The sequence below is a fragment of the Diceros bicornis genome, chromosome 32, assembly GCF_020826845.1.
Source record: "Diceros bicornis minor isolate mBicDic1 chromosome 32, mDicBic1.mat.cur, whole genome shotgun sequence".
NCBI lineage: Eukaryota > Metazoa > Chordata > Mammalia > Perissodactyla > Rhinocerotidae > Diceros > Diceros bicornis.
In genome coordinates this window covers 20,846,310-20,872,169 of record NC_080771.1, presented here as the reverse complement: position 1 = coordinate 20,872,169, position 25,860 = coordinate 20,846,310, and the positions used below count along the sequence as shown (strand labels likewise).

General features: G+C 40.1%; 1 protein-coding gene across 3 annotated transcripts; it reads left to right on the top strand.

The window, feature by feature from the left end:
- Positions 1-477: 477 nt before the first annotated feature.
- Positions 478-25,717, top strand: TERF2 (telomeric repeat binding factor 2). 3 transcript variants are annotated; one of them, XM_058528138.1, is made up of 10 exons: positions 478-865; positions 968-1,063; positions 1,732-1,862; positions 12,283-12,369; positions 14,077-14,223; positions 15,717-15,823; positions 17,166-17,558; positions 22,163-22,248; positions 23,877-23,917; positions 24,378-25,717. In XM_058528138.1, exons 1-10 carry the CDS (start codon positions 487-489, stop codon positions 24,534-24,536), a joined length of 1,626 nt encoding a protein of 541 aa, XP_058384121.1. In that variant the 5' UTR covers positions 478-486; the 3' UTR covers positions 24,537-25,717. The 3 variants fall into 3 exon arrangements, with proteins under 3 accessions (XP_058384121.1, XP_058384120.1, XP_058384122.1); XM_058528137.1 differs by having other exon boundaries at positions 23,874-23,917; XM_058528139.1 differs by lacking the exons at positions 23,877-23,917; positions 24,378-25,717 and adding an exon at positions 23,830-23,861.
- Positions 25,718-25,860: the final 143 nt, after the last annotated feature.

Sequence of the window (25,860 nt, the reverse complement as noted above, 5' to 3'; positions counted from 1 at the left end):
GGATTAGCATGGATGTTAGCTCAGGGCTGATCTTCCTCACAAAAAAATAAAATAAAATAAAAAATTATATTTCTTACACGTCTATAGGTTTCTGGGGTACTGGCCATATACTATTTTTTGATCTCGATTGGGTTAACACTGGCCTTTGCTTTAAATTATTTGTTAAAGTGTAAACTTGTTTAATGAAGTTTCCTCTATGTATATTACATTTCACAATTTTAAAAGCGTTTAATAAGCTGCACATATTTATTCTTCAATATCTTATACACAGTTCTGCGTCTCTAGTATAGCGTTCCACAATTTCCGAGTAAAGTTGACCCCTGACAGCAAACCCCGGTTGGTTTGCCTGCCTGAGCAGCGTGGACTTCAAGCCCCAGCAGGCATTGCGGCCAGCACACGGGGAACTACGGTGTCCGAGATGGGGGCTAAGCCCCTAGGTCCTTTCCCTCCCAGAAGCCCGCGGGCGGCTCGGAACGCGTCCGTATCATGGCCGCGGGAACCGGGACGGCGAGCCCCGCTTCCGGCCCGGGCGTCGTGCGTGACCCGGGGGCGTCACAGTCGAGGAAGCGGCCTGGCCGGGAGGGCGGGGAGGGCGCGCGGCGATCGGACGCGATGGCGGGAGGAGGCGGGAGCAGCGACGGCAGCCGGCGGGCGGGGGGCCGGCGGGCGTCCCGCAGCGGCGGGCGGGCTCGGCGGGGGCGCCAGGAGTCGGGGCTGGGGGGCGCCGCGGAGCGGGGCGCGGGGGAGGCACAGCTGGAGGAGGCGGTCAACCGCTGGGTGCTCAAGTTCTACTTCCACGAGGCGCTGCGGGCCTTTCGGAGTAGCCGGTACGGGGACTTCAGGCAGATCCGGGACATCATGCAGGGTGAGGGCCGGCCGGGGGGAGGCTGGGGCGCCTGGAAGCGGATCTCTGGGGTCCGGGGATCGGGGCTGGGGGTCGCCGAGCCAACGTTGCCTTCTTTCCCAGCTTTGCTTGTCAGGCCCTTGGGGAAGGAGCACACCGTGTCCCGGCTGCTGCGGGTTATGCAGTGTCTGTCGCGCATTGAAGAAGGGGAAAATTTAGGTATGGCTATTTTCGTGTTCTTCTCTGGGCTTACTTATTTATGGTTACGTTGTTGTTTTCAAACTTACATCCGGAATTGAAGGATTCGGGATTAAGGCGCGCTGCTATGTTTCGATCACAATGGTCTTTTTCCTTCTAGGATGCGTCTGTTCTCTGGCTCTAGTTTTCTCCAGTTAAGATTCTCTTGGCTGCTTTTCTGTGTTTTTTATTTCCTCCCACCTGTTTCTTGCTCGCCCCAACTTTGCTGCTATCTAAAGTGAGTTATGTTAAGATGGCCATCTTTTCCCCCATAGTAGAATGTTTTTCAGACTATGAGCACATTTTTTTTTCTGAATTGAACTTGACTAGCAAAACTGTCTTCAGTTTCTGGCCGCTTGTATCTGAGGAGGATGTGTGTATCCTGAAATTTGAGATGCAAATGCATGTGTTAAAAAATAATTTTTACCTGTCTTGAAAATTATTGAAAGATAGTCACTTCAAATTCATTGATTTGAATTTGGACCCTTTAACATGTTTGTAAGCCTGTAGCCAGTGTCAGCAAGTTTAATGCAAATCTTACTACATTTGCATGTTTCTTTTCGATAAATATATACATATTTTTGGATATAACTTTTTTTGCTCCTTAGAAAGAAAATAGCTTCAAGTGAAAACTGTGCTCTTTGTCCTAGACTGTTCCTTTGATATGGAGGCTGAGCTCACACCACTGGAATCAGCTATCAATGTGCTGGAGATGATTAAAACGGAATTTACACTGACAGAGGCAGTGGTCGAATCCAGTAGAAAACTGGTCAAGGAGGCTGTAAGGCTCTATTTTTATTTCTTTTTTCTTTTAACAAAAATCAGAGGTCTTTGAGGATACAATGCTTATCTTTCTTGTGTGAGGTGGAGGAAAAACAAAGATGGAGAGAGAGCAAGTGAACACACTCAAACACATACACACACAGAGATGTTATCTCTACAGGTGACCCCTTCCCAACCCAGGCTTGGAAAGAACCGGTAATGCAGGTGCTCAGCTTTTGTGATTTTGGTGGTCTTCCTTGTGGCCCTGGCAGTAGGGGCCACGGTACACAAGAAATGGGTGGGCCTTGAAGGCTGACATTTTGGTGGTGGTTACACCATTCAGGAGCATCGTGAAAGGGCTAGAAGTAACTGGCCTAGGGTTTGGTCACCCTTGTTTATAATAAAGCAAGGAGAATAGCTGGGGCCTTGGGAAATGTGGAGCTGACTTTGAGCTATTTCATGCAATTGTCTGCAGAAAGAGAGGCTTAGGGAACATTCCCTTTGAACAAACAGAATCAAAGGTGCTGGGATAATCAGCCAGTTGAAAAACAGTAATGGTCGATGCTGGCACAGAAAGAAAAAAGCTAGTGGAATGTCTAAGAGTTTGGGGCTGTAACTTTGTCTTGGCTCAGGTAGCTTCAAGTAGTAGAACTTATTTGTACTTAAAACATAGAAGTGGCCATGGGAACCAGTCAGAAAAAACTTTTTCTTCTCTGATAACCAAGGCTGGGGGTGTGGAAGCAGATGAAGAGGTAGGGACTGAAGAATACCAGCTCAGGATTGCCTTGGTGGGGAAGAGTAAGGAAACTGGTAAGGAAGGAAAAGAATATCCTCTAAAAGGATGGGAGCTCAGGTAGGGGGGATAAACCTTGCTTATTGAGGAAGACTTTCTGTCCCTTGGCTTTGTGCTGGGTACTCAGGTACCCTGTTAAAAAACAACCTGTGTGTGTGAGGTACAGATGTTTTATTTATTCAGTTAAGGACCTTGGGCAGGAACTACTTTGGTCTTGCAGAGAATGCTTAGGTGATTCCAATTCCAAGGAGGAATAATTCCAAGAATAGATTTTTAGTATAGGTAAGTCAGGTTTGTGTGGAGGGAAAATGCCAAAAAAGACATCTTAGCAAGGGAGGAGAAATCCATGCCTCCTTTCAGAATAGCTAAGGATCTTTTGAATGGGAAGAAATAGTACCAGTTCAGAGTGATTCATGTAACTCCTGTTAAGCAGCTAGCTGATTCAGAAATGCAACTCCTTCAGAACACTAGGGCTGTAGATTTATCTTCTGGCCCCTCTTCTGCTATAGTCTTTGTGGGCTTCCATCTTTCAGCTGCAATTTTTTTTTTTTTTTTTTTTTTTGCGTGAGGGAGATCAGCCCTGAGCTAACATCCATGCCAACCCTCCTCTTTTTGCTGAGGAAGACCAGCCCTAAGCTAACATCTATTGCCAATCTTCCTCCTTTTTTTCCCCTTTTTCTCCCCAAAGCCCCAGTAGATAGTTGTATGTCATAGCTCCACATCCTTCTAGTTGCTGTATGTGGGACGCGTCCTCAGCATGGCCAGACAAGCGGGATCCGAACCCAGGCCGCCAGTAGCGGAGCGCGCGCACCCAACCGCTAAGCCACAGGGCCGGCCCCCGCAGGCCCCGCATATTTATTATTATTTAAGTTCTAGATCTTTTGTTTGGGGGCTTCATTGTATTAGCAAAATCCAAATTCCCTCAAAATAGTCAACCATTTTCTTATGTTGACTCCCTTCAGCTACCAGATCTCTTGTTATACTTACTGTATTACTGTTACTGCTGTGCAATAAATTACCCCAAAACTTAGCAGCTTAAAACAATAAATAAATAAATATTCTCTCTCAGTTTCCAAGAGTTGGGATTCTGGTAGTGGTTTAGCTGAGTGTTTCTGGCTCGAGGTCTCTCATGAGGTTGTAGTCAAGCTGTCTGCAAGGGTTGCAGTCATCTCAGGACTCACCTGAGACTGAAGGATCTGCTTCCATGTGCACTCACATGGTTGTTAGCAGGACTCACTTTCTCGCTGGCTGTTGACTGCAGACTTCTGCTCCTTGCCTCTCCATAGCTACCTGCTTACATGGTAGCTGCTTCCCTAAAGCAAGTGATCCAGGAGATCAAGAGCCCAAGACAGAAGCCGCAGTCTTTTATAACCTAATCTCAGAAATGACATATCGTCACTTCTGTCGTATGCTTTTGGTCACACAGACCAGACCAACTCTTGGATTAGTGTGTGGAATGGGATTATGCAGGAGGTGGCGATCCCTGGGGGGCCATTTTAGAGGCTGGCTACCACAATTACCTTGATCTTCTAGTTATTAAATGATACTATATCACTTGTCTCTTCAATTTATTTTTTTAAATTTCTCATTTAGAGTCACAGAATCTGTTAATGGTCATCTTTGGGAAAATACCTGGGGCTACCTAGGCTCAATGAGACTTTTTGTTGCATTTTAAGCTTTGTAAAGTGTCACAATAATTTATTTAAAAGTATATTAAATTTTTTTTTAAGTTTATCAAATAGGTTATTTGTTAAGTTAGAACTTCTCAATGTACGATCTGGGGATCTCTGCAGGTCTTTGGGACCCTTTCAAGAGTCAAAACTATTTTTATAACAATGCTAAAACGTTAGTTGACTTTTTCAGTGCATTGCCATTTGCACTGATGGTGCAAATGCAATGATGGGTAAAATTGCTGGTGCCTTAGCATGACCAAGGCAGTGGTAAATTATACTAGTAATCATTGTAGTCTTCATTGCCACATGCTTGCCGTTAAAAAAAAAAGCCAGTTTCAATTAAGAATGTCTTTGATGAAGCAGTAAAAATGATTAATTTTGTTAAATGTAGACCCTTGAGCAAACATCTTTTTCAGTATTTTGTGTGACAAAATAGGAAGTTTGCCTAAAGCATTTCTGCTGCATACCAAAACGAGATGGTTGTCCTCAGGAAAAGCACTTGTGTGACTGCTAGAGTTGCATGCTGATCTAGTTACTTTTTTAATGGAACATCATTTTACTTGAAAGAACTGACAAACTTTGGTTATTCAGATGTAGATGTCTGGCACTCATGTCCTATAGAAAGTGCAAAGTGAACTTATTATTACTTCAAGGAAAACAGTTGACAGTATTTGTTGCCAGTGATAAAACTGAAACTTTCAAGTGAAAATTAGAATTTTGGAAAACTTGTATTCATGTGCTTGATAACTTCCCAATACTTAGACTTTTCTGATAAGATGATGGTGGTATTAACAACTATGATTTAAAAAAACATTTTTAATGAAGGTATCAACGTTTGCAAGATCTGTATAATCTGTATAAGTGAACTAATATTTTCCAAATGATCAATGTATTATATTACAAAATCATTCGGGAGTAAAAGATCATTTAAAGTGCAACGTAAACTAACAGATTTTAATGTAACAGATGATGAAAATTTCACTTGCCAAAGTTTGGTGTAGAGTCAAAGAAGAATATCCATAATTTTCTGAAAGGGTATTAAAATATTCCTCCCTTTTCCACCTTCCTATCTGTGTGAGGCCAGATTTCTTAATATACCTCAACCAGAACAACATTGCAACAGAATGAATGCAGAAGCAGATAAGAATCTTTCTTCTATTAAACCAGATATTAAGGAGATTTGCAAAAATGTAAAACAAGGCCACCCTTCTTATTAAACTTTTGTCTTAGAATATATAGTAATTTTACATAAAGATATTTATGTTAACCTGTAATGAATTTATTATTTTTTTAATGAATTAATATTTTAAAATTTTATCAGTTTTATGTTTCTAATATGGTGCTATAACCCACATAAAACCTCTTTGGGGTTCTCATTAACATTTAAGAATATAAAGGAATCCTGAGACCAAAAAGTTTGAGAACTGCTTCTGTAAGCTGTTAACAATATTGAGACTACATTTGGTTATCTCTTCATAACTAAAAGAGAGATTCCTCAGTTAGATTTCTGTGGAGAACAGAGGAGAATAACATGTATGGCATGTTCTTGGGGGAGCATTTACTTGTTGCTTTTTGCTGTGCAGCATTCTCCCCTGCACCTTAGGTAGCAGCACCTTGATTTTCTTTGGGCCTGATGCCTCAGACACTCTCTCTTGGAACTTTATTTCTTGAAACAAAAAGCTTTTGTCAAGGCTTTTTGAGCATTCTTGCTTCTCATAACAGCCTGGTGTCTTTCTGAGTTTGCTTCTTAGCCTTTCTTCATTTCTGTGTGCTTTAGTTTTCTCCTCCTATATGCTTGCTTGCATTTTCCCCAACATAAACCTATCTTACCTCTATTGAAAATCTGTGGTTGGAATTTCCTTTTTTGTCTAAGTTACCCAGAGACCATCACTATTGCTTACACCCTAAGAACCTTAACAGATACATAAGAGAAGAAATTATACTTATTTCTGAAAACTCTCAAGTGAAAAGCAATGGTTCATCTCTTAAAAAAAAAACTTCCCAGGAAATTAATACTTAGTTTTAAAAGATAAGCTCAGAGCACAAACTTTGGAGGCAGATTTTCAATTTTAATTTTGAAAGCATTCACATTTCCTTTCTTGTTTCACAAATTAAATATAGTAGGACCTGCCTTCCAGGTCTGGGAAAGATAGAGGAAACATACTCTCTTCTGTCTCCCTTAATGCAAGTATAAGTCCCGGACAGAATGCGTGGAGAGCCATCTGAGGACTCAGAAATATAAGTGGTAGTAAGCAGATGGGGAAGAAGACCAGAATTTGAAGGTCCACCAAACTGGTGATAAGTAGTTTACCATTTTTCCCTCCAGTATTGCCTGGCCTGGACTTGAAGGCTCCTGAAACCTGGAAGTGCAATCCAGGTATGAACAAAAAGAACTCCAAGATAGGCTCTCTCTGGTCTGAGCAGAAAAGGATCTCCTAAGGGTCAGAGAGGATGGAAGAAATCCCAGGTTTTTTTTTCTTTTCTCCCTTTTCTCCTGCCCCTGCACCCAGACAATACTACACTGGTGGCAGCAGGGCAGGCACGTAAAACTGAACGAAGAGAACCTTTTCTTTTAGCAGTGGGGCTATGATTCCCCAGAACTTGGAGCAAATTGCATTGCTTTTTTAACTGTCCTGCTGCTTAGCCCTGCATGTAGATGCAGTTAATGTGTGGCAGAGTGGGGAAACTAAGCCAAGGAATGCAAGGCTGGTTTGATATTTAAAAATTAGTCAATGTAATCCACCCTATTAGTCTAAAGAAGAAAAAAAAAATGATCATATTAATTGATGCAGAACAGGCATTTGATGAAATTCAGCATTAGTTCATGATTAGAAAAACACTCAGAAAACTAGGAATACAAGGGAACTTCCTCAACCTGATAAAAGGTATCTACAAAAAACCTACAGCTAACATCATACTTAATGGTGGAGGATGGAATGCTCTGTTCCTGACATCTCAACAAGGCAAGGATATCCCTTCTCACCACTTTGATTCTACATCATACTGGAAGACATAGCCAGTGCAGTTGGTCAAGGAAAAGAAATAAAAAGCAACAGATTGGAAAGGAAGGAATAAAACTGTACCTATTTGCAGATGACAGGACTGTCTATATAGAAAATCCCATGGATATACTAAAACTATAATTAAGTTGAGCAAGCTTTCAGGATACAAGATCAACACCCCAAAATTAATCAGATTTCCATATACTAGCAGTGAACGATTTGAAATGAAATGACCAAAACAGTGCCATTTATAATAGCTCCCAAAAGAAAAAAGAAAGAGAAATACTTAAGTACAAGTCTAGCAAAACACGTGCAGGATCTGAATGTGGAAAAATACAAAATGCTGAAGAAAGAAATTAAGACCTAATAAAGGAAACTGAAAAGACATACCATGTTTATGGATTGGAAGACTTACTATAGTTAAAATGTCTCTTCGCTCCAGTTGATCTACAGATTTAATATAATTCCAATCGTAATCTCAGCAGGATTTTCTGTAGATGCAGACTGATTCTAAAATACATATGGTAAGGCAAAGGAACTAAAACAACCAAAACAATTCTGTAAAAGAACAACTTGCAGGACTCTAATTTTAAGAATTACTAGAAAGCTATAGTACGCATGACTGTAGACAGATTAGTAGAACAGAAGAGAGTCCAGAAATAGACCCACACAAATATGACCCTGATTTTTGACAAAAATGTGAAGGCAATTCAATGGAAAATGGATAGTCTTCAACAAATGGTATTGAAACAACTGGATGTCCATATGCAAAAAAATGAACCTTGACATAAAACTCATCTCACACAAATATTAATTCAAAATGCATCATAATCTAAATGTAAACTGTAAAGCTATATAATTTTTAGAAGAAAACATGAAAGAAAAATCTTCATGTCCTGGACTTAGGCAAAAAGTTACTACATATGACACTAAAAGCATGATCCATAAGAGGACAAAATGATAAATTAGACTTCATCAAAATTTAATACTTTTGTTCTGAGAAGAACATTGTTAAGAGAATGAAAAGACAAGCTATAGACTGTGAGAAAATATTTGCGAGTCACATATCTGACAAAGGACTTATATCCAAAATATATAAAGAACTCTCAAAAGAAAACAACCCTATTTAAATAAAGGGCAAAAGTCTCACCATAGAGGATATACACATGGCAAATAAGCAAATAAAAAGATGTTCAAGATCGTTTAGTCAACATCCTTTAGTCAAATACAAATTAAAACCACAGTGACTAATACTAGGACATACCTGTTAGAATGGCTAAACTTTAAAAAATACTAACACTTGGGCCGGCCCCATGGCATAGCAGTTAAGTGCGTGCGCTCTGCTGCTGGTGGCCCGGGTTCGGATCCCGGGCGCACACTGACGCACCGCTTGTCAGGCCATGCTGTGGCGGCGTCCCATATAAAGTGGAGGAAGATGGGCATGGATGTTAGCTCAGAGCCGGTCTTCCTCAGCAAAAAGAGGAGGATTGGCAGGGATGTTAGCTCAGGGCTGATCTTCCTCACCAAAAAAAAAATTACTAACACTAACAAGTGCTAGTGAGGATGTGGAACAAGTGGAACTCTCATACATTGCTGATGGGAATGCAAAATGGTATAGCAACTCAGGAAAACAGTTTGGCCATTTCTTATAAAGTTAAGCATACATTTTCCATATGTCCCAGCAATCCCACTTCAGGGTTTTTTACTTTAGAGAAATGAAAAGTTAAGTTCACACCAAAACCTGTACCTTGAATGTTTTAGCATCTCTCTTCATAATCACCCCAAATTGCAGACAACCCAAATGTCCTTCAGTGGGTGAACGGATAAACAAACTGTAGTACATTCACACAATGGAATACTGCTCAACAGTAAGAAAGAAGGAATTATTGATAATGCAACAACATAGATAGATCTCAAAAGCATTATACTGAGGGAAAGAAGCCAGTATTTTCTTTTTTTTTTTTTTAATTTTTTGTTTATTGCAGCAACATTGGTTTATAACATTGTATAAATTTCAGGTGTACATCATTATACTTCTATTTCTGGCATAGATTACATCATGTTCACCACCCAAATACTAACTACAACCCATCACCACACACTTGTGCCGAATTATCCCTTTCGCCCTCCTCCCTCCCCCCTTCCCCTCTGGTAACCACCAATCCAGTCTCTCTCTCTATGTGTTTGTTTGTTGTTGTTATTATCTACTACTTAATGAGGGAAATCATATGGTATTTGACCTTCTCCCTCTGACTTATTTCACTTTGCATGATTGACGTTTAAAGTAGCTATTGATAAGTATGTACTTACTGCCATTTTTTAACTTTTTTTTTTTCTCAGTGTTTTAGTAGTCCTTCTCTGTTCCTTTCTCCTTCTATACAGAATTGATGGTCTCTTTAGTTTGACCTCTGTCTGAAAGCTCTACTCTTTAACTCCCCTCCTCCCTCATTTTATGTTTTTGATATCATATCTAACCTCTTTTTTGTGCATTTGTATCCATTACCCTCTTATCATGGAAATAGATAATTTTTCCTATTTGCGGTCTTCTTTTTTCCCCTTAAATCAGTCCCTTTAACATTTCTTGGAGCACTGGTTTCTTGTTGACAAACTCCTTTAATTTTTGCTTGTCTGGGAAATTTTTGATCTCTCCTTCCATTTTGAATGATAACCTTGCTGTAAGTTTTTTCCTTTTAGCACTTTAAATATATCGTGCCACTCTCTTCTAGCCTGTAAGGTTTCCACTGAGAAGTCAGCTGATAGCCTTATGGGTTTTCCTTTGTATGTAACTTGTCTTTCTCTTGCGGCTTTTAGGATTCTCTCTTTAATTCTGGACATTTTGATTATGATGTGTCTTGGTGTGGGCCTCTTTGGGTTTATCTTGTTTGGGGCTCTCTGTGCTTCCTGTACCTGAATGTCTGTTTCCTTCCTTAGGTTAGGGAAGTTTTCATCTATTATTTCTTGAAATAGATTCTCTGCCCCTTTGTCTCACTCTTCTCCTTCCGGGACACCTATAACACGGATGTTAGTGCGCTTGATGTTGTCCCAGAGGTCCCTTAGACTGTCCTCACTCTTTTTCATTCTTTTCTCTTTTACCTGTTCAGCTTGGGTAATTTCCTCTAGTCTTTTGTCCAGCTTGCAGATCTGCTCTGGAAAGAAGCCAGTCTTAAGGCTACATCCCTGGGAGCTGGCCTAGTGGCGTAGTGGTAAAGTGTGTGCACTCCACTGCAGCGGCCCGGGTTCAGATCCCAGGCGCACACTGACACACTTCTTGTCAAGCCATGCTGTGGAGGCTTCCCACATAAAGCGGAGGAAGATGGGCACGGATGTTAGCCCAGGGCCAGTCTTCCTCAGCAAAAAGAGGAGAATTGGCATGGATGTTAGCTCAGAGCTAACCTTCATCAATCAATCAACCAATCAATAAGAAAACATTTTTTTAAAAAAAGGCTACATCCTTTAAAAAATAAGCTATATACTATATGATTCAATGTAAATGACATTCTTGAAGAGACCAAACAGTGAAAAGATGAGTGGTTGCCAGGGGTTAGGGATGGGCGAGGCGGTGACTACAGCGGGGCAGCACAAGAGAGGCCTTTGGATCCATGGTTTTATATCCTCATTGTGGTGGTTAAAGAAGTCAATACATGTGTTGCAACTCAGAACAGTGCACCAAAAAAAGAGTTGATTTTACTGTATGCAAATTAAATAAAATTTAAAAACATAATAGGACCTAAATGATTTATAAAAAGTAAAATCTTTGTATTCTTCAAGAAAGTAAGTATAGTCATAGGTATAGTTTTTCTACTGAAAATGATGTAAAAGTGAATATGGTCATTTGATTAAAATGAAAAGACTGACTTTGTACCTTACCTGGGCAGCAAGAACTTTCAGTTGTGCCTGCTATTCAAGAGCATTTGACCAGTTTCCTTTGCCCTGTATGGCTGTGCTCAGCATGTTGAGGACAGAATCACCAGAGATTAATACTTACTGAATTCCCTTCCCCTTCCTCCTCCTCTTGGTCTGTACCTGCTTAAATTTTTCCATGTGAAGACTGAAAATATCTACGCCCAGTTTTCCTTCCTTCCCTTTTTTGAGTGTGAGGTATGTTTCTTATACTTCTCTTTGAAACAGGATTTGAAGTAGTTACTTTACCCTGTTAGATAACTCCAAGTGCTCCCAAGTTTTCCCTGGTTTTTCTAACATGTACACGTTTTTAAAATATCCATTTTAATTTTCCATGACGGTTATTTTCCCTCTACATATATTCTCTTGGTGTTTCTTTACCGAAGGACTCTTCTTTTTCTCTGTGGTTGATGAGACCTTCTCATCCTGCTTGAAACTTTGTCCTCTTTCTTTGCTCCCTGTGGATGAGCTGGGTTTGTTCATCTCAGTAATTCCCTGCACACTTTAACTGGAGTTGTCAGCTGAGGTTTACAGTAGTGAGAGGGTGTGTTGGTTCTTCTACAGAACTGGCCTCAGGCCTTTCCTGGATGAAACTAGCACAACTCTGTGGTCAGCAAATCACTTATTTATTTTTTTTCCACACTATATCCTCCCCACTCTCCCACCATTACATCAAAGCTTTTGCATCCCAAAAGAACAGAACCAGTTGTTTTGGGGACCTGGAATGACTTGTGTCCATTTTGCCTTTCTTAGGAGGCCCTATTCAAATTGGGTAAATGGTCTGTAATCCAGCAGATCAGATTTTGCTGTATCAGCCTTGTCTTTAAAAATGCAAAGTAATGTTGAAAATCTACTACCCTACAAACTGAAAGAGAGCTTACAGTTGTTCATAGGCTTAAACAATAATTGTTAGTTTTTAAATACAAGAATTTGATAGAATGGGAAAAAGTTCTTGGGTATATAAGACTCAGTTTTACTTTTTAGTAGAGTTTATTTTGATATTTGATATTCTGATTACATCTGTCATTATTATAACAGTTAAAACAAAAAGGTTTTCTTCCTCTTTTGTAGGCTGTCATTATTTGTATCAAAAACAAAGAATTTGAAAAGGCTTCAAAAATTTTGAAAAAACATATGTCCAAGGACCCCACAACTCAGGTAAATCTGATATTTTTTTTGCTCCCATGACTTAAATCCATCTCATTGTTTTTTGTGGGGAAACAGGGAAAGGGTTCTTTGTAAGGAATGTTATCTAAATAGTCACCTTTAAATATTCACCGCCTTTAGCATGTTGTCTTTTATATCCAGGATAACTTACTGTTATATTGGCTTTTCAAAATTTATTTTTTATTAGACAAATTTACATAAATCATGTACTTGCCCATTTCTGTCTGGTTTGTGACAGAACTTTATTTAAGTGATTGGCACCAGGTATTAGGCTATCAAGTTTTGTAACACTTCTAACTCTATTTATATAAATGCTGATCCTGCAGACTTGAGAGTCTGCCTTGGTTAGAACTTAACTCCTCTATTTTCTGGTGACAAAAGCTCTCTTGGGGGGCCGGCCTGGTGGCGCAAGCAGTTAAGTGCGCGCGCTCCGCTGCGGCGGCCCGGGGTTCGCTGGTTCGGATCCCGGGCGCGCACCGACGCACTGCCTGGCAAGCCATGCTGTGGCGGCGTCCCATATAAAGTGGAGGAAGATGGGCACAGATGTTAGCCCAGGGCCGTCTTCCTCAGCAAAAAAAGAGGAGGATTGGCGGATGTTAGCACAGGGCTGATCTCCTCACAAAAAAAAAAAAAAAAAAGCTCTCTTGGCACCCTGCTCTTTTTTTTTTCCTTTATAAATCTAAATTTTAGTTTTTGAAAAGGTAATACACGTATATTTTGTATATAATACAAAATTCAATAGGTTCAACAAAAGAACTTGGTGAAAATTCTCTCATCTCTTACTCAGCCATCTCATTCCTCTCCTCAGAGGCAACCAGTGTTGTTTTCTTTTATCCTTTCTTAGATATTCTATGCATATGCAAGCAAATGAGTGTGTGTGTATGTATATACAGACATACACATATGTCCACTCTTCCTATCCTTCCCATATACATATGTGAGCATATTCTACACACTAATTTGAGCATTTTGTAAATTGCTTTTTTCACTTCATATATCTTGGAGATCATTCTATGTTAGCACATAAGGAGCTTCTTCATCTTTTTTGTTTTGTATTCTTAATTTCTCTTTCTGCTACTTCGTTGTTAGTGTATAGAAATGCAACTGATTTTTGTATGTTGATTTTGTATCCTGCAACTTTATCATATTCGTTTATTACTTCTAAAAGTTTTCTGGTGGATTCTTTAGGGTTTTCTATATATAAAATCATGTCATCTGCACATAGTGACAGTTTCACTTCTTCCTTTCCAATTTGGATCCCTTTTATTTCTTTCTCTTGCCTGATTGCTCTGGCTAGGACTTCCAGTACTATGTTAAATAGGAGTGGTGACAGTGGGCATCCTTGTCTGGTTCCTGTTCTTAGAGGGATAGCTTTCAGTTTTTCACCATTGAGGATGATATTAGCTGTGGGCATCTTTTTTGTTTTGTTTTTTGAAAGTTTAAAATCTTTTTGTAAATGTTTAAAGGTACTTTAGATCCTAAGTTCTTCATCCTTTTTTTATAGCTGCATAGTAACCCGCTGTTGATCTGATAATTTACTAGCCTGTTCTTTGTGGTAGGCTCCCCTTCTTATGTATGTAGCAGTGATTTTCACTGACAGCATTAGGAAAGTTCTGATAGTGTTGTCTCAACTAATCATCGCTGAATTTTTACTAGAGTTCTCCTTTCTGATGTTGCAAATATTGGTCCTTTGTGTAGAAGCTGAGAAATGATCTCCTGAACATTATCCGTGAAAAGAACTTGGCCCACCCTGTCATCCAGAACTTTTCCTATGAGACCTTCCAGCAGAAGATGCTGCGCTTCTTAGAGAGTCACCTGGATGACACAGAACCCTACCTCCTCACGGTGGGCCTTGGCTTTTTCTTCCAATAACCATCATGTGACCTTGAGGATGTGCAGGCAATTAGAAAAGGACACCTCTTTTTAGAAGTGAAAAGAGTAAATGTGTGGAAAAGACTTTGAATTATATACACTATCTTCTTTAATTAAATGTCTTAAATGTACAGAAGCTGAGATTCTAAGGCAAATGGAACATTTCTGATCTCCACACCTCCATTTTTACCTCCTCTACATGTGATTAATCTGTTATGGTCAAAGTAGGAGAACATTCTCTTAAAATTGATGGTGGTTCTCAAAGGAGATGAAATTTGAGTTAAGTTTGGGAGGAAGAGTGTTTTGGTAGATCTGGTATGATGGGGTTGTTAACAGGAAGAAGGCATAACTGGAGAAAAGGTGTGACTAGAAGTATGATAAGGCAGAAGAGGCCAAATGAAGACATTCTTTAATTGGATCAAAGAGATAAGCATAAAGAATGAAAGCAATGAGCTCAAGACTGCATGTGGAAATATTAGAACCCGGTCTGTCCTAGAAGGTGGACTGTGATAAAGGAAAACTTAGTGAGAGGGTTTTGTTTTTTTTAAACCAGGATTTTGAGAATGTTGACAATATGCTAGCTGGTAACAGTGGATCTGCAAGGCCCATATTAGGATAGTGTCAATGATCCTAGTATCATTTAGCAGATCTCAAATTATTTGTAAAGCAGATAGTTTGGAATATTCAGGGAGCAAGTGTCAGAATACCTGAGGCTGGCCTAGGATCCTTTCCTTTGTATTCCAGGTAACTGGAAAATAACCTGCCACTTTGGGTGAGGATAGAACTCTCAGCTTTTAAGACGTCACTCCTTACAGATGGACATATATGAAATGGAACAACACTGGACTGACTGGAAATGTATAAAACTTCAGTCACAGGGAGACAGATGAGCAGTTGGAGTTAGAGCAAGATTGGCCTACTCAGGGCTTTATGTGGTATAAGTAAGGATTTTCAAAGAGTTGTTAATAGGCAAAACTTATTTGTGGAAATAGGGTCATAAAAAATTCTATTCACAAACAAAAAGACAGTAATATAAACATTAGTTATCCTAAGTTTGAAAAAAAAGTTCAACTTTTGTACCTGACCCCAAAAGTGTATTTGGGATTCAGAGACTAGATTAGGGATGAGATTGCAAGGATGGAAGAGGAGATACGAAGTAAAATCACATAATTATTTGTTGTCCAAAAGGCTAAAGAATTCTTGCAATATCAAGATGGTTAGCACCACTCCAACTTGAGTTCCCCTTTAGTAGAGAAACCTGTGAGCCATTTTTTGAGGAAGGAAAGAAGGAAGGAATTTGAGATAATTCTTGTAAGTATTCTCCCTTTTTATGTCCTCCTCTAGTTTATGCCTAGATTGGATTTGTAAGTGAACATGTTTGCATATTGTGTATGTTCACAGTGAAAAAAGAGGAGAATTAATGAAATTCTGTGAATTCCTCTTCCTGATGGCATTTTTCCTTTCAGATGGCCAAAAAGGCTTTGAAATCTGAGTCTGCTGCCTCAACTACAGTGAAGGAAGATAAACAGCCAGCACCAGAGCCGGTGGAAAAGCCACTCAGAGAACCCACAAGGTGAGAGGGATGCCCTTTTGTGATCTTAGGTGAAACATTGGAGTGGTCTGTTAGAAACACAGTCTCCTTCTTTGAGCAGGATTAGTTAGTTACTCCTAATTAATCTGACCTACTGACATGTTACTGGATTACTCGTACATGGCACTGTGGGAGTTACAGAGCACACCCTGGGAAAATGAGAATATTAAAGACGGGATGTCAGATCCCTGACAGAAGTTCCTGACTGACTATTCCTCAAAGGTTCTTTCCTCTGTGTCTCTCTCCTTGGCTTGCTCATATCTAGTCAGTACTTCCTTGTGGATACCTGATCTTTTAATAGAGTGTTCAGTCTTGTGAATCAGATTCCCAAGACCAGTTGCTAAAGCAGGGGTCACAAGTTCAGATGCCTTGGGGTGCCTGGTAGGAAATGTAAAGGAGCAAAGAGGGTCTAGGATAATACAGTTGAGAACACAGGACTGTGAACCAGAGAGGGTGTGCTTTTCAGCTTTGTGTGATTGTTGGCTATGTGAGAATGTCCAAGGATGCTCAATCGTCAGTTCAAATTTTTGTGTGAGATGTCCAGATTTTTTTTTGAGATTTCCCAATTTTTGAATATTGCCAGTTAGTCCAATTAAAAAAAACAAACTTGCATAGGTTGTGGATTTGGCCTGCAGGCTGCCAGTTTGCCATCTCCTAAGTTTTTACTTAAAGCATACTAGCTATTCCAAATGATAGATGAACTTAACTTTATTTTGAAAAGGCAGTTTCTCATTTTTCCAAGACTGTCTAGCAGGTTTCTTACTCTGAGAATTCTCAAGGTCCCATTTATAAGTAAGTGTATTGTAGGAGAAAGGGGGCAGAATGGAGACCAGTCTTTTATCTCTCTCACATGAGGATTGGACTGGGACAACTGGAAGAAGAATTGAGACTTCAGAGTGAGATTGCTGGATTATCAGTTGGTTGTCCAGATGGACTTATAGTTGTTAGGCACTATACAGAGTTCTTCCATAATGGAAAGCATTCCTTTAGTCCAAACAGACTAAATGGGTTAGACAGCCCACTGGCTAAAGAGGTCTCTGGAGAGAGTATCATTGACCCTAGTTCCTTTAAGTTTCTCTTACTTGGAGTTTGAACTCCACAGTTCAACTTATATATCATATTTAAAGCCTTTACTTACACTTACAAATGGAAGCTTTTATAAATAAAGGTTGTATCAAACGACCTCTGTTTTTTTTAAATGAAGAGTCCTGAACTTGAGGAGTCCTCTGTCTAATTTGAAGCTTCACACTTTGAAAAAGTTGTTGCTGTTGGATGGGTATCAACAGTGGTAAAACTGGTCTTTGTATGTTTGCTTTACTTGTAGGCAGTTACAGAATACTCCAACCACCATTGGAATTATGACTCTGAAAGCAGCTTTCAAGACTCTGTCCAGTGCACAAGATTCTGAGGCAGCCTTCTCAAAACTGGACCAGAAAGATCTGGTACTTCCTAATCAAGCATCCCCACCATCACCAGCCCTCAAAAACAAGAGACCGAGAAAAGATGAAAACGAAAGTTCAGCCCCTGCTGAGGGTGAGGGTGGCTCTGAACTGCAGCCTAAGAACAAGCGCATGACAATAAGCAGATTGGTTTTGGAGGAGGACAGCCAGAGTACTGAGCCGAGCACAGGCCTCAACTCCTCCCAGGAGGTCGATCCAGCGTCACCATCCAAGCCCAGTGTTCTCAACCAGCCCCTCCCTGGGGGGAAGAATCCCAAGTATGAAGACCTTCTTTGTAGCAGTTTTGGGGCTGGTTGGTGGTCCTGGTTGGGCCTGGTATTGCTTCTGTGAAGGAAGTTAACTTTCAGCTAAGTTATTCACCACCAAGGCTTGCTCAGACTGCTAGAATGTGACTCGGGAGTGGGGAGTGACAACACAGCCATCCCTGCCAGTTCTCAAGTCCCACACTGGGGCTTCTGGGCATTGCACTAGGGCATGAGTGAGGATGGCAGGGTTTCAGAGCCTCCTACTCATCGCTGCTTTCATTTTTAGCAAACTTCTGAGTACCATGACTACTAAATATTAGTCTTGTTTGTTAAAAGAAATTTGTTTGAATTGGGCCACCTTATACTTTGATCCTTAAAAGAGATTTATGAATATTTATAGTTTCACACCTTCTATGAGCATTTGAGACTTGGCAAATTCAGTAAATATATACTAATCTCTCACATTCTGCTAGGTTCTGTGGGGCAGTGGTTAGAATGCTTTCATTTTGCTCTTGTCATGACCCCCAACCTGGCTTTCCAGTTTTGCTACCTTTTGTGCCGTCTTGTGGATCCTTCCTCCGGGCAAACTGGTCAGCTTGCTCAGTCTGGACACACTGTGTTTGTTTCTACTACTGTATTCTTCTTGCTTCCTCTCATTCCCCACGGTTGGACTGTCACCCCTCCATCACTGCTTGTCAGAATCCCATCTGCCCTTCAAAGGGAAAAGAAGCTGATGTTGACCAAGTACTTTCTGTGGGCAAGCACGTTCATGTATTATCTTACTGAATTTCTACAATCCTCATTCTGTGAGTGATATATTAGCCCCATTTTATAGATGAGGAAGATTCTTAACTTGCCTCAAATCACACAGCTGAAAAATGGCAAATGTGGGCTTGGGGATTTTTAATCCTAGTCAGTCTTGACACAAAAGGCCATGGCCGGTACACCATATACACCAAGCTGCCTCTGAAAATTCTGCCTCTTCCATGAGTCTCCACTGGTCACCCTGCTGTAAGTGATCACCTCAGTGGTCTCACAAAGCCATTGCTATCTCTACTACTGTCCTCTGTTGTAGTTGTTTGGGGACCTGTGCTCTGGCATGCGTGTGCTAGGTGCTCTGAGGGGCTTTGGCCTCTGATGAGCGATTTATAGTCAGGCACAAATCTGCACTATATGCACCAGTACCTGCATTTGGAAGTGAGTGAGTCATTGGCCAGGCAAGCAGATGCAGCTCCACACTCTTTTATTCTCATTTGATACATGATCTCATTTACTCCTCATAGCAGTGCTGTAAAATCTAGGTATTGCTCCATGAACAGATGAAGAAACTCAAGAGAGTGCATGATTCAAGTGGTTTTTTAAATGGGAGGATTTGTGAGGGTTTTGGACATACCCACCTCATGTGTCAAGGGTATGAAGTATGATGGGTCCTTGAAAGCAGAGGTTGGCAAACTACGGCCCCTGGGCTAAATCTGTCTGCTGCCTGTTTTTGTAAATAAAGTTTTATTGGAACATAGCCACACCCATCATTTACATATTGTCTGTGGCTGCTTTTGATGCTACACTAAGTTGAGTAGTTGCAACAGAGACACTAAGGCCTGCAAAGTTGAAGATTCTGTCTAGCCCTTTACAGAAAAAAGAGATTCCGTGACCTTGGCTCTAAAGGAAGTGCATGTGAGGTGCCCTTGGAACTCCAGGGAAGAAGAGCTGAGCCTGCTCAGCAGAGTTGTGGGTGGAGCAAACCTTGTAGAGGGGCAAATGTTGACCTAGGGGGTTCTAGGCAGCAGGAACCCCTTGCATAAAGGCATGAGAAAACCTGGTATGCTCTGAAAAATGTCATGTAGTCCATATGGCAGGAGAATACAATGCACAGAGAGGATGAAGGGAGAAAAGTCTGGATGGGTAGATGGGCCAGATCTTGAGTTCCTATTGTCTTCTATCAGGCAGAGGTTCTCAAGCTGGGCTTCCTATCACAATTACCTGTGGAATGTTTAAGAAAATATATATTCTTAGGCTCCTGACTATGAATTAGAAAAGGCAGGGGAATGCTCTGTAATCTGCTTTTCTGACTATGCCCTAGATAATTCTAATACAATTAATCTGAAGGCCTCATGAGACACTACTGAGGGCTTTTGAACAGGTACTAGGGAAAGGAGAGAAGGAGCGGGGCTGGAGACTGCTTCCAGGTGAGCAGTCAGGACCTGCGGGAAGCTGGGACAGTGGAATTAGAGGCGGGGAAGGCAGGATTAGGGTGTATCACCTAGGGGGCAGGGCCACGACTACTAGATTTTTGTGTGGCCCATGGCACTTGGCACAGGACAAGTGCTTACCAGATATTTATTAACCAAATAAAATAATAATAATTCTTAGTTTTTGCAATTTAAGGGGTCATACCCAAAACTTCTATGAAAGGTCAGCAAATGATTAAATTTAGGTTTTATGGGCCACTTGTGTCTCTTGTCGCATATTCTTGCTTTGTTTTGTTTTTTTACCACCCTTTGAAAATGTAAAAACCATTCTTAGCTCAGGGGCAGTACAAAAACCAGCAGCCACAGACTGTAGTTTGCCGAGCCCTCTAGATCATCCATCAGACCCCGCTAGACCATTTGTTGCTCGTCAAATTCTAACTTGACCAGTGAGGAGTGCAAGGACCACGAAGTGACCTGACTTGCCCAGGACTGCACAGCCACCTAATAGTTAGGATGAGGACCCAGATCTCGGCCTGTTCCACAACATGAGAAGTTAGGAAGTACAAGAACATTTGTACACGTAATAAATGCTGAGTTCAGAGGAGGAGCAGGAGGTTACCAAAATGATCCATGAAGATTGTCTGCAGGAAGACTGAACAGCTACTCAGGTGAAAATGATGGACCCAGAGGTTAAAATCAGTTTTATCCCAGCACTGGGATAAGTAGATAGAAAACTTAAACTGTAATCCTGTCTAACTTTTATTTATAAAGAGTAATTAACACAGTTAACATCCTGACAAGGAAAAACCTTGTAATTTTTTTCACTTTGTCTCAAGCAAATGAATTATTCTCTTAAGTAACATTTTTGGAGATATCCAGTTTAAAAACAAAGGAAAGTAAATAGTTCACCATTTGTCTCAGCTACTTAGGTAATTTCATAGAAAACTTACAGAACTCAAGGAATTTTTTTCAAGTCTATGCACTTATTAAGCAAATTGCTTTCATTACGCATTTGCAAAATACCCAGATAGACTTAAAAATAAATTTCTTTTCATACAGGGGAAGGAGACACAAGTTTGTCTCTGTTCTCTTGGTCAAATTTTACAGGTCATTTTGATCTGTATAAATTCTTCAAAATTTAATTCAGATACTTTGCATGTTTGTTTTGTAAAAGATGTTATAATTCTGAGGTCAGATTTACGCTGTGTTCTGTTCCCAGGGCAGTCATACTATCAATCAGGTAAACACAGTTAAAGTTGATTAGAAAAGACTGCCTATAATTTTCATTTATTTAATAAGTTGGGTTTTGGATTATTCTTCAGCTTTGGGACTTTATTTGGTTACACCCAAGTAGTTAATATTTCATGTTCACAGGAAAGGTTCTTGTTTGCTTACCACTCTAATCTTTGATAGTATAATTCCTTTGCAGCTCTTTGATAATCCCATTATTAGTTTAGCTAATATTTCTCTAGCTCCCGTTAGTGTGCATGTCCAGTGCTGTGTTTGGGGTAGACAGATGAAGATATGGCTCCTGCCTTCAAGATGCTTATGCTTAGGGGTGCATTGCGAAATGGCTGTTTAAAAAAGTGGAAAACTACCACAAGGGCAGAGGAGCTGGGCTTTTTGTGTGTGTTGGGGGCTGGTAGTTAGGGCAGGCTTTGTTGAGAATTATGGCCTTGAAAGATGAGTTGGATTTCACCTGGCAGGGAAGGAAATCCCAAGCAGAGGGAACAGTCAATACAGAGGCAGGAAAGTACAAAGTTTATAGGAGAAAAGTGGAGTAGAGGGTGTGGCTCTGCTGTTTGTGCGGGTGTGGGTGTGGTGGGGGTGCTTGTGGGGAGAGGAGGCCTTGGTGGCGAGAAGCTGACTGGGTCCAGACTGGAAGATCTTGATTCGCCCCTATAGGCGTTTAGGCAGTGAGAAGCCATCACGGAATAGAGGAGGGATGGGGTAATTTTAGGACGATTGTTCAGGTGGCTTTGGAAGGAAGGGGAAGGGGCTCAGGGCAGACTCCAGTTAAGAGGCTGGTGTAATACTGGTGAAAGGTACCATGGGCTTGGACTAGGGGGATGGGGAGGGAAAGGAGAGCAGTCCAGAGATAGGAATAGGGCATGTCTGAAGGAGAGGGATTTTGCAGTTTCTAGGTTGAAGAATGCTGAGACCTTTAAAAGAGTCAAAACTAAACCAAAAAAAAAACAGGAAAATGAAGAGATTTTGAGGGAGATAGTGAGGTATTCAGTGCTGAGTTTGAGGGGTGGTCCTGCAGCCCAGAGGATGTTGACATGGAGATGCCTGGCCAGGTCAGGATTTGAGTTGTGTGTAGGTGAATCTCGAACGTGGTCAGAGCAGAACAGTGAGTGAGCCAAGGACAGAAAATGGGATGACCTAGGATGAATTTGTTTTACACCTTGTCCTCTCTCCCCTCAGATTACCCAAAAGCAAGTGGAACAGCTCTAATGGGGTTGAAGAAAAAGAGACCTGGATGGAAGAAGAAGAACTGTTTCAAGTTCAGGGTAAGCTAGCAGATTCTCCTTGGTCTCTCCTTGATGCTTGCTCAAGTGTAGACGCATGTTACTGTCACATTAATGTTCCAGAAACTGCTTGTCTCCAAACTAGAAAAAGTTAAATAATTTCCTCATTGGAACTGATTCATAAGGAATCAGTTTTATGTCCTTTAGTCATTAAACAATGGAGACTGTCCAAGCAGCACTTTATATTCAAAGAAAATTCCTAGTTTTGTTTTAATAAATTGTACATTTAATTGTAGTTGATGTTCTTCCTAAAGTCTTAATTAAAAAAGGTAGAAGTGGTCATTCCTTGCATTTCTTGTTTAAGTAAAAAATCTATCAATTTCTATATATAAATGTTTTTTTCTAAGATGAGAAACTTGGCTTTTCCATAATTAATACTAAACTTCATAGCGTTTGCATTAGAATCTCTCCCACCACATATTTTGCATTCTAATAGAAATATCTAAATGCTAAACCTTAATTTTGGAAATTCTACAGACTTTTGTAATGCAGCAACAACAGTAATGCTTTGCTGATCCCAAAGGTTTTGTCCTTAAAAAGTACCTTCATTGGCAATAAGGGTTGGCAAGATCAAGATCACACGGACAATGGAGGAAGTAACAGAAAATCAATAAAAATGGCATTTAATATTTAAAAACAACAGGATATGAAAGTTCTAGAAAATATCCACTTCCAGTGTGGTCTAGATTTGTCAGCTTTAGAAATCTGCTTCCACTATAGTATGAAATACTTCATGATTTAAAAATAAGTAATCTCCCATAAGTATCATTTGCCCGAGCCACCTTCATCCATTGTTTTTAGGAAGCATTGCTGGGACAGTAACATCTGCTGAGGCAGACACTGTAGCAAGTTTTATATGTTTATGCAACTTTGCCTTTTCTTGCAGCTTTTTAACTGGCTCTCATTGGCCTGAAATGGCATGCATGTCTTTTATACTTGTATTACCCTCCTGTAGCCCTCTGGCCCTTTAAAAAATTATCTTGGTCCATGTTTTTTGAGACCTGATCTCTTTCCATATGGTTAGCAGGTGGAGTTTGAGCAGATCTCGCATGGTCTGTTGGAGTAGGAAGCAATAATTATTATTCTGTTCTTTTGTTTAAGGAATTGTACTTATATAAAGTGATCAGGGATTTGAAAATTCTGGCATATAAAACAGTAAAACTGTTATTTTAAAGTAGTAATTAGCAAGGGGTTATGAAGCAGAAATTTTATATATATATATACACACACACGTATATACATACACATATATGTATGTGTGTATATATATAAAATGTGTGTGTGTGTATATATTAGGGTTTTAAATACCACAGTAATTTTAGAAAATGATATTGGTTTTACTAAAGAGCCTGAAATCCATCATCATACAACATTTATTAAATGACTATTTGTGAAGTATTTGCTTTGTACAGATTCTCATGGGCTGAAATTATTGGTATGTTGCAAGCAAAGGACAAAAACAAATTATCCCTTAGCGATGTCTTCTTTTTTCAAAGTTTGTGAAATTTGAATCAAGTTTTCCCTTTAGGGACATTCTCTGTCTTTTTCTTGTGGTTTGTGCAGAGAAAGGTGAACTCTGAAATGAGTCTACTTTTAATGTTTTCCAGCAGCACCAGGTGAAGAGAGTGCAACCAGTATAACAAAAAAGCAGGTAATTTAAAATTCTCTCTTCTGATCTTTTCTGGTTGTGTGGGTAGAACAGAGGTAAAATATATACCTACATCTCCTGGGCACAGACTACCCATGCACCTGGTAAAAAAATTTTTTGCGATTTTGAGATAATCCAAACTAAATTAAAGTAACACTTATTCTCTGGAAGAAAAATAGGACAGAAACCTGACACATTTTCCCGACCATGAACAACACACACGTTTGAAGTTTTGAATGCAGAAGTGACTAATAGTTGAGGATGAAATGGCAAGACATTGAAAATTATTAAATGTCCAAATCCACAGTGTTAACTTATTATTTATATCATGTTTTAAAAATGTAAACCCTTCTTTTGGGTTCAGATTATTCTCCTGGGGTTCTTGAGTTTACCTCTTCACTGTATGAAAAGGTGAATAAGCGGAGAGATAGGTTGTAATAAATCTTTTGGTTTTCTTTTGCAGAAGTGGACTGTAGAAGAAAGCGAATGGGTCAAGGCTGGAGTGCAGAAATACGGGGAAGGAAACTGGGCTGCCATTTCTAAAAATTACCCATTTGTTAACCGAACAGCTGTGATGATTAAGGATCGCTGGCGGACCATGAAAAGACTTGGCATGAACTGAAACAGGCTTTCATTTCCACAGAATTCACAGGAGCATGGTTCCTAATAATAGCCCCTGATAGTCTGCTGTTTCTTTCAGAAGCTGGGCTGAGATGAGAATTTTGGGCATCCTCCTCTGACGTGGGGGAGGTCCCAGTTCCACTTCATCACTGTTGGAGATCACGGAGCTGAGAAACAAAGCCAAGTCCACCCCATGTCCTTGGCAGAGATGACAGGCACATAGCTTGTACAGTGCCAGAATATCATTAGTGTTTCCCTTCTTTAGTGGTTTGCTTGAATTTAAATCCCCAGTAATCAGTAGAACCTTCTCCTAGGAAATGGTGGAGTCTGTTAGGAGCCACTCATGACTCTATGACCTGTTAAAACCAGCAACATGAGCATTATTTGGAGTGAACTTGTTCCAGGTAAAGCTTTGGCCTTCTGATGCAAATGCAAAGGAACTTCGTCTGTCATGAGCCCAGGTTGATGAGAGACCAGTCCTGGTGGAATCTGAGTCCCTTTAAAGATTGTTTAGCCAGTGGTGACATCAACACCTAGACCTGACTGCCTTGGCATTTGCTCTTAATATTTGCTGGGCTATGTAGGCAGGTTTAACCTCCACTTCTCATGTGGTTGAACCAGTGTGTTTTTTGGTAAAATGGTGATTGTAGCTAAGCTTAGCCCCTCCCTCCATCCTCTCTTCCCAATTCCTTTCCTTATGCTGGACTTTTAAAGCTTAAAAAAAAAATCCTGATTGAATATAAATGCCTAATTCCATTCTTTGTGAAATGGTTGCTTCCGCCTGATTCCCTAATTGTGCTGTGTTAGTGTCTTGCACTGGAATTTAACATTCCCGTCTCCTTTTGTACTGTGTTGTGCTTGCTGTCTCTCTCTGACATCCTTAAAGACTGTCTTTTTAGCAAAAAAAAAAATTTCAGTAAAGTGTTTTCTGTAATCTTTTTTTAAAATATGAGAACTAATTACTGTCTATAACTTGTAGCATTCTTCATTAAAGTCTTGCTTCTCTCAAATTTAAGTAGCTGTTTAATTGCAGCACAGCATGTACAACAGATGAAGGTAGCAAAATGCTGAACACGCTTTGTTGAACCATATTGACTATGTTAAGAAGCTGATGTCAAATTGTATTGGATGTTATAATCCTTGGAATACGTGTTGAACAGAGATGTAGAAGTTTCCTCTTAATTTGTGCATTTCCTCATTTAACATACTTCTCAGAACAAAAAAATTCTCCCTTTCTCACTTTTGAGTGAGTGAAAGGCAAGATGTAAAGAAATAGTAAAGTTTTCTTTTTTTTTTTGTGAGGAAGATCAGCCCTGAGCTAACAT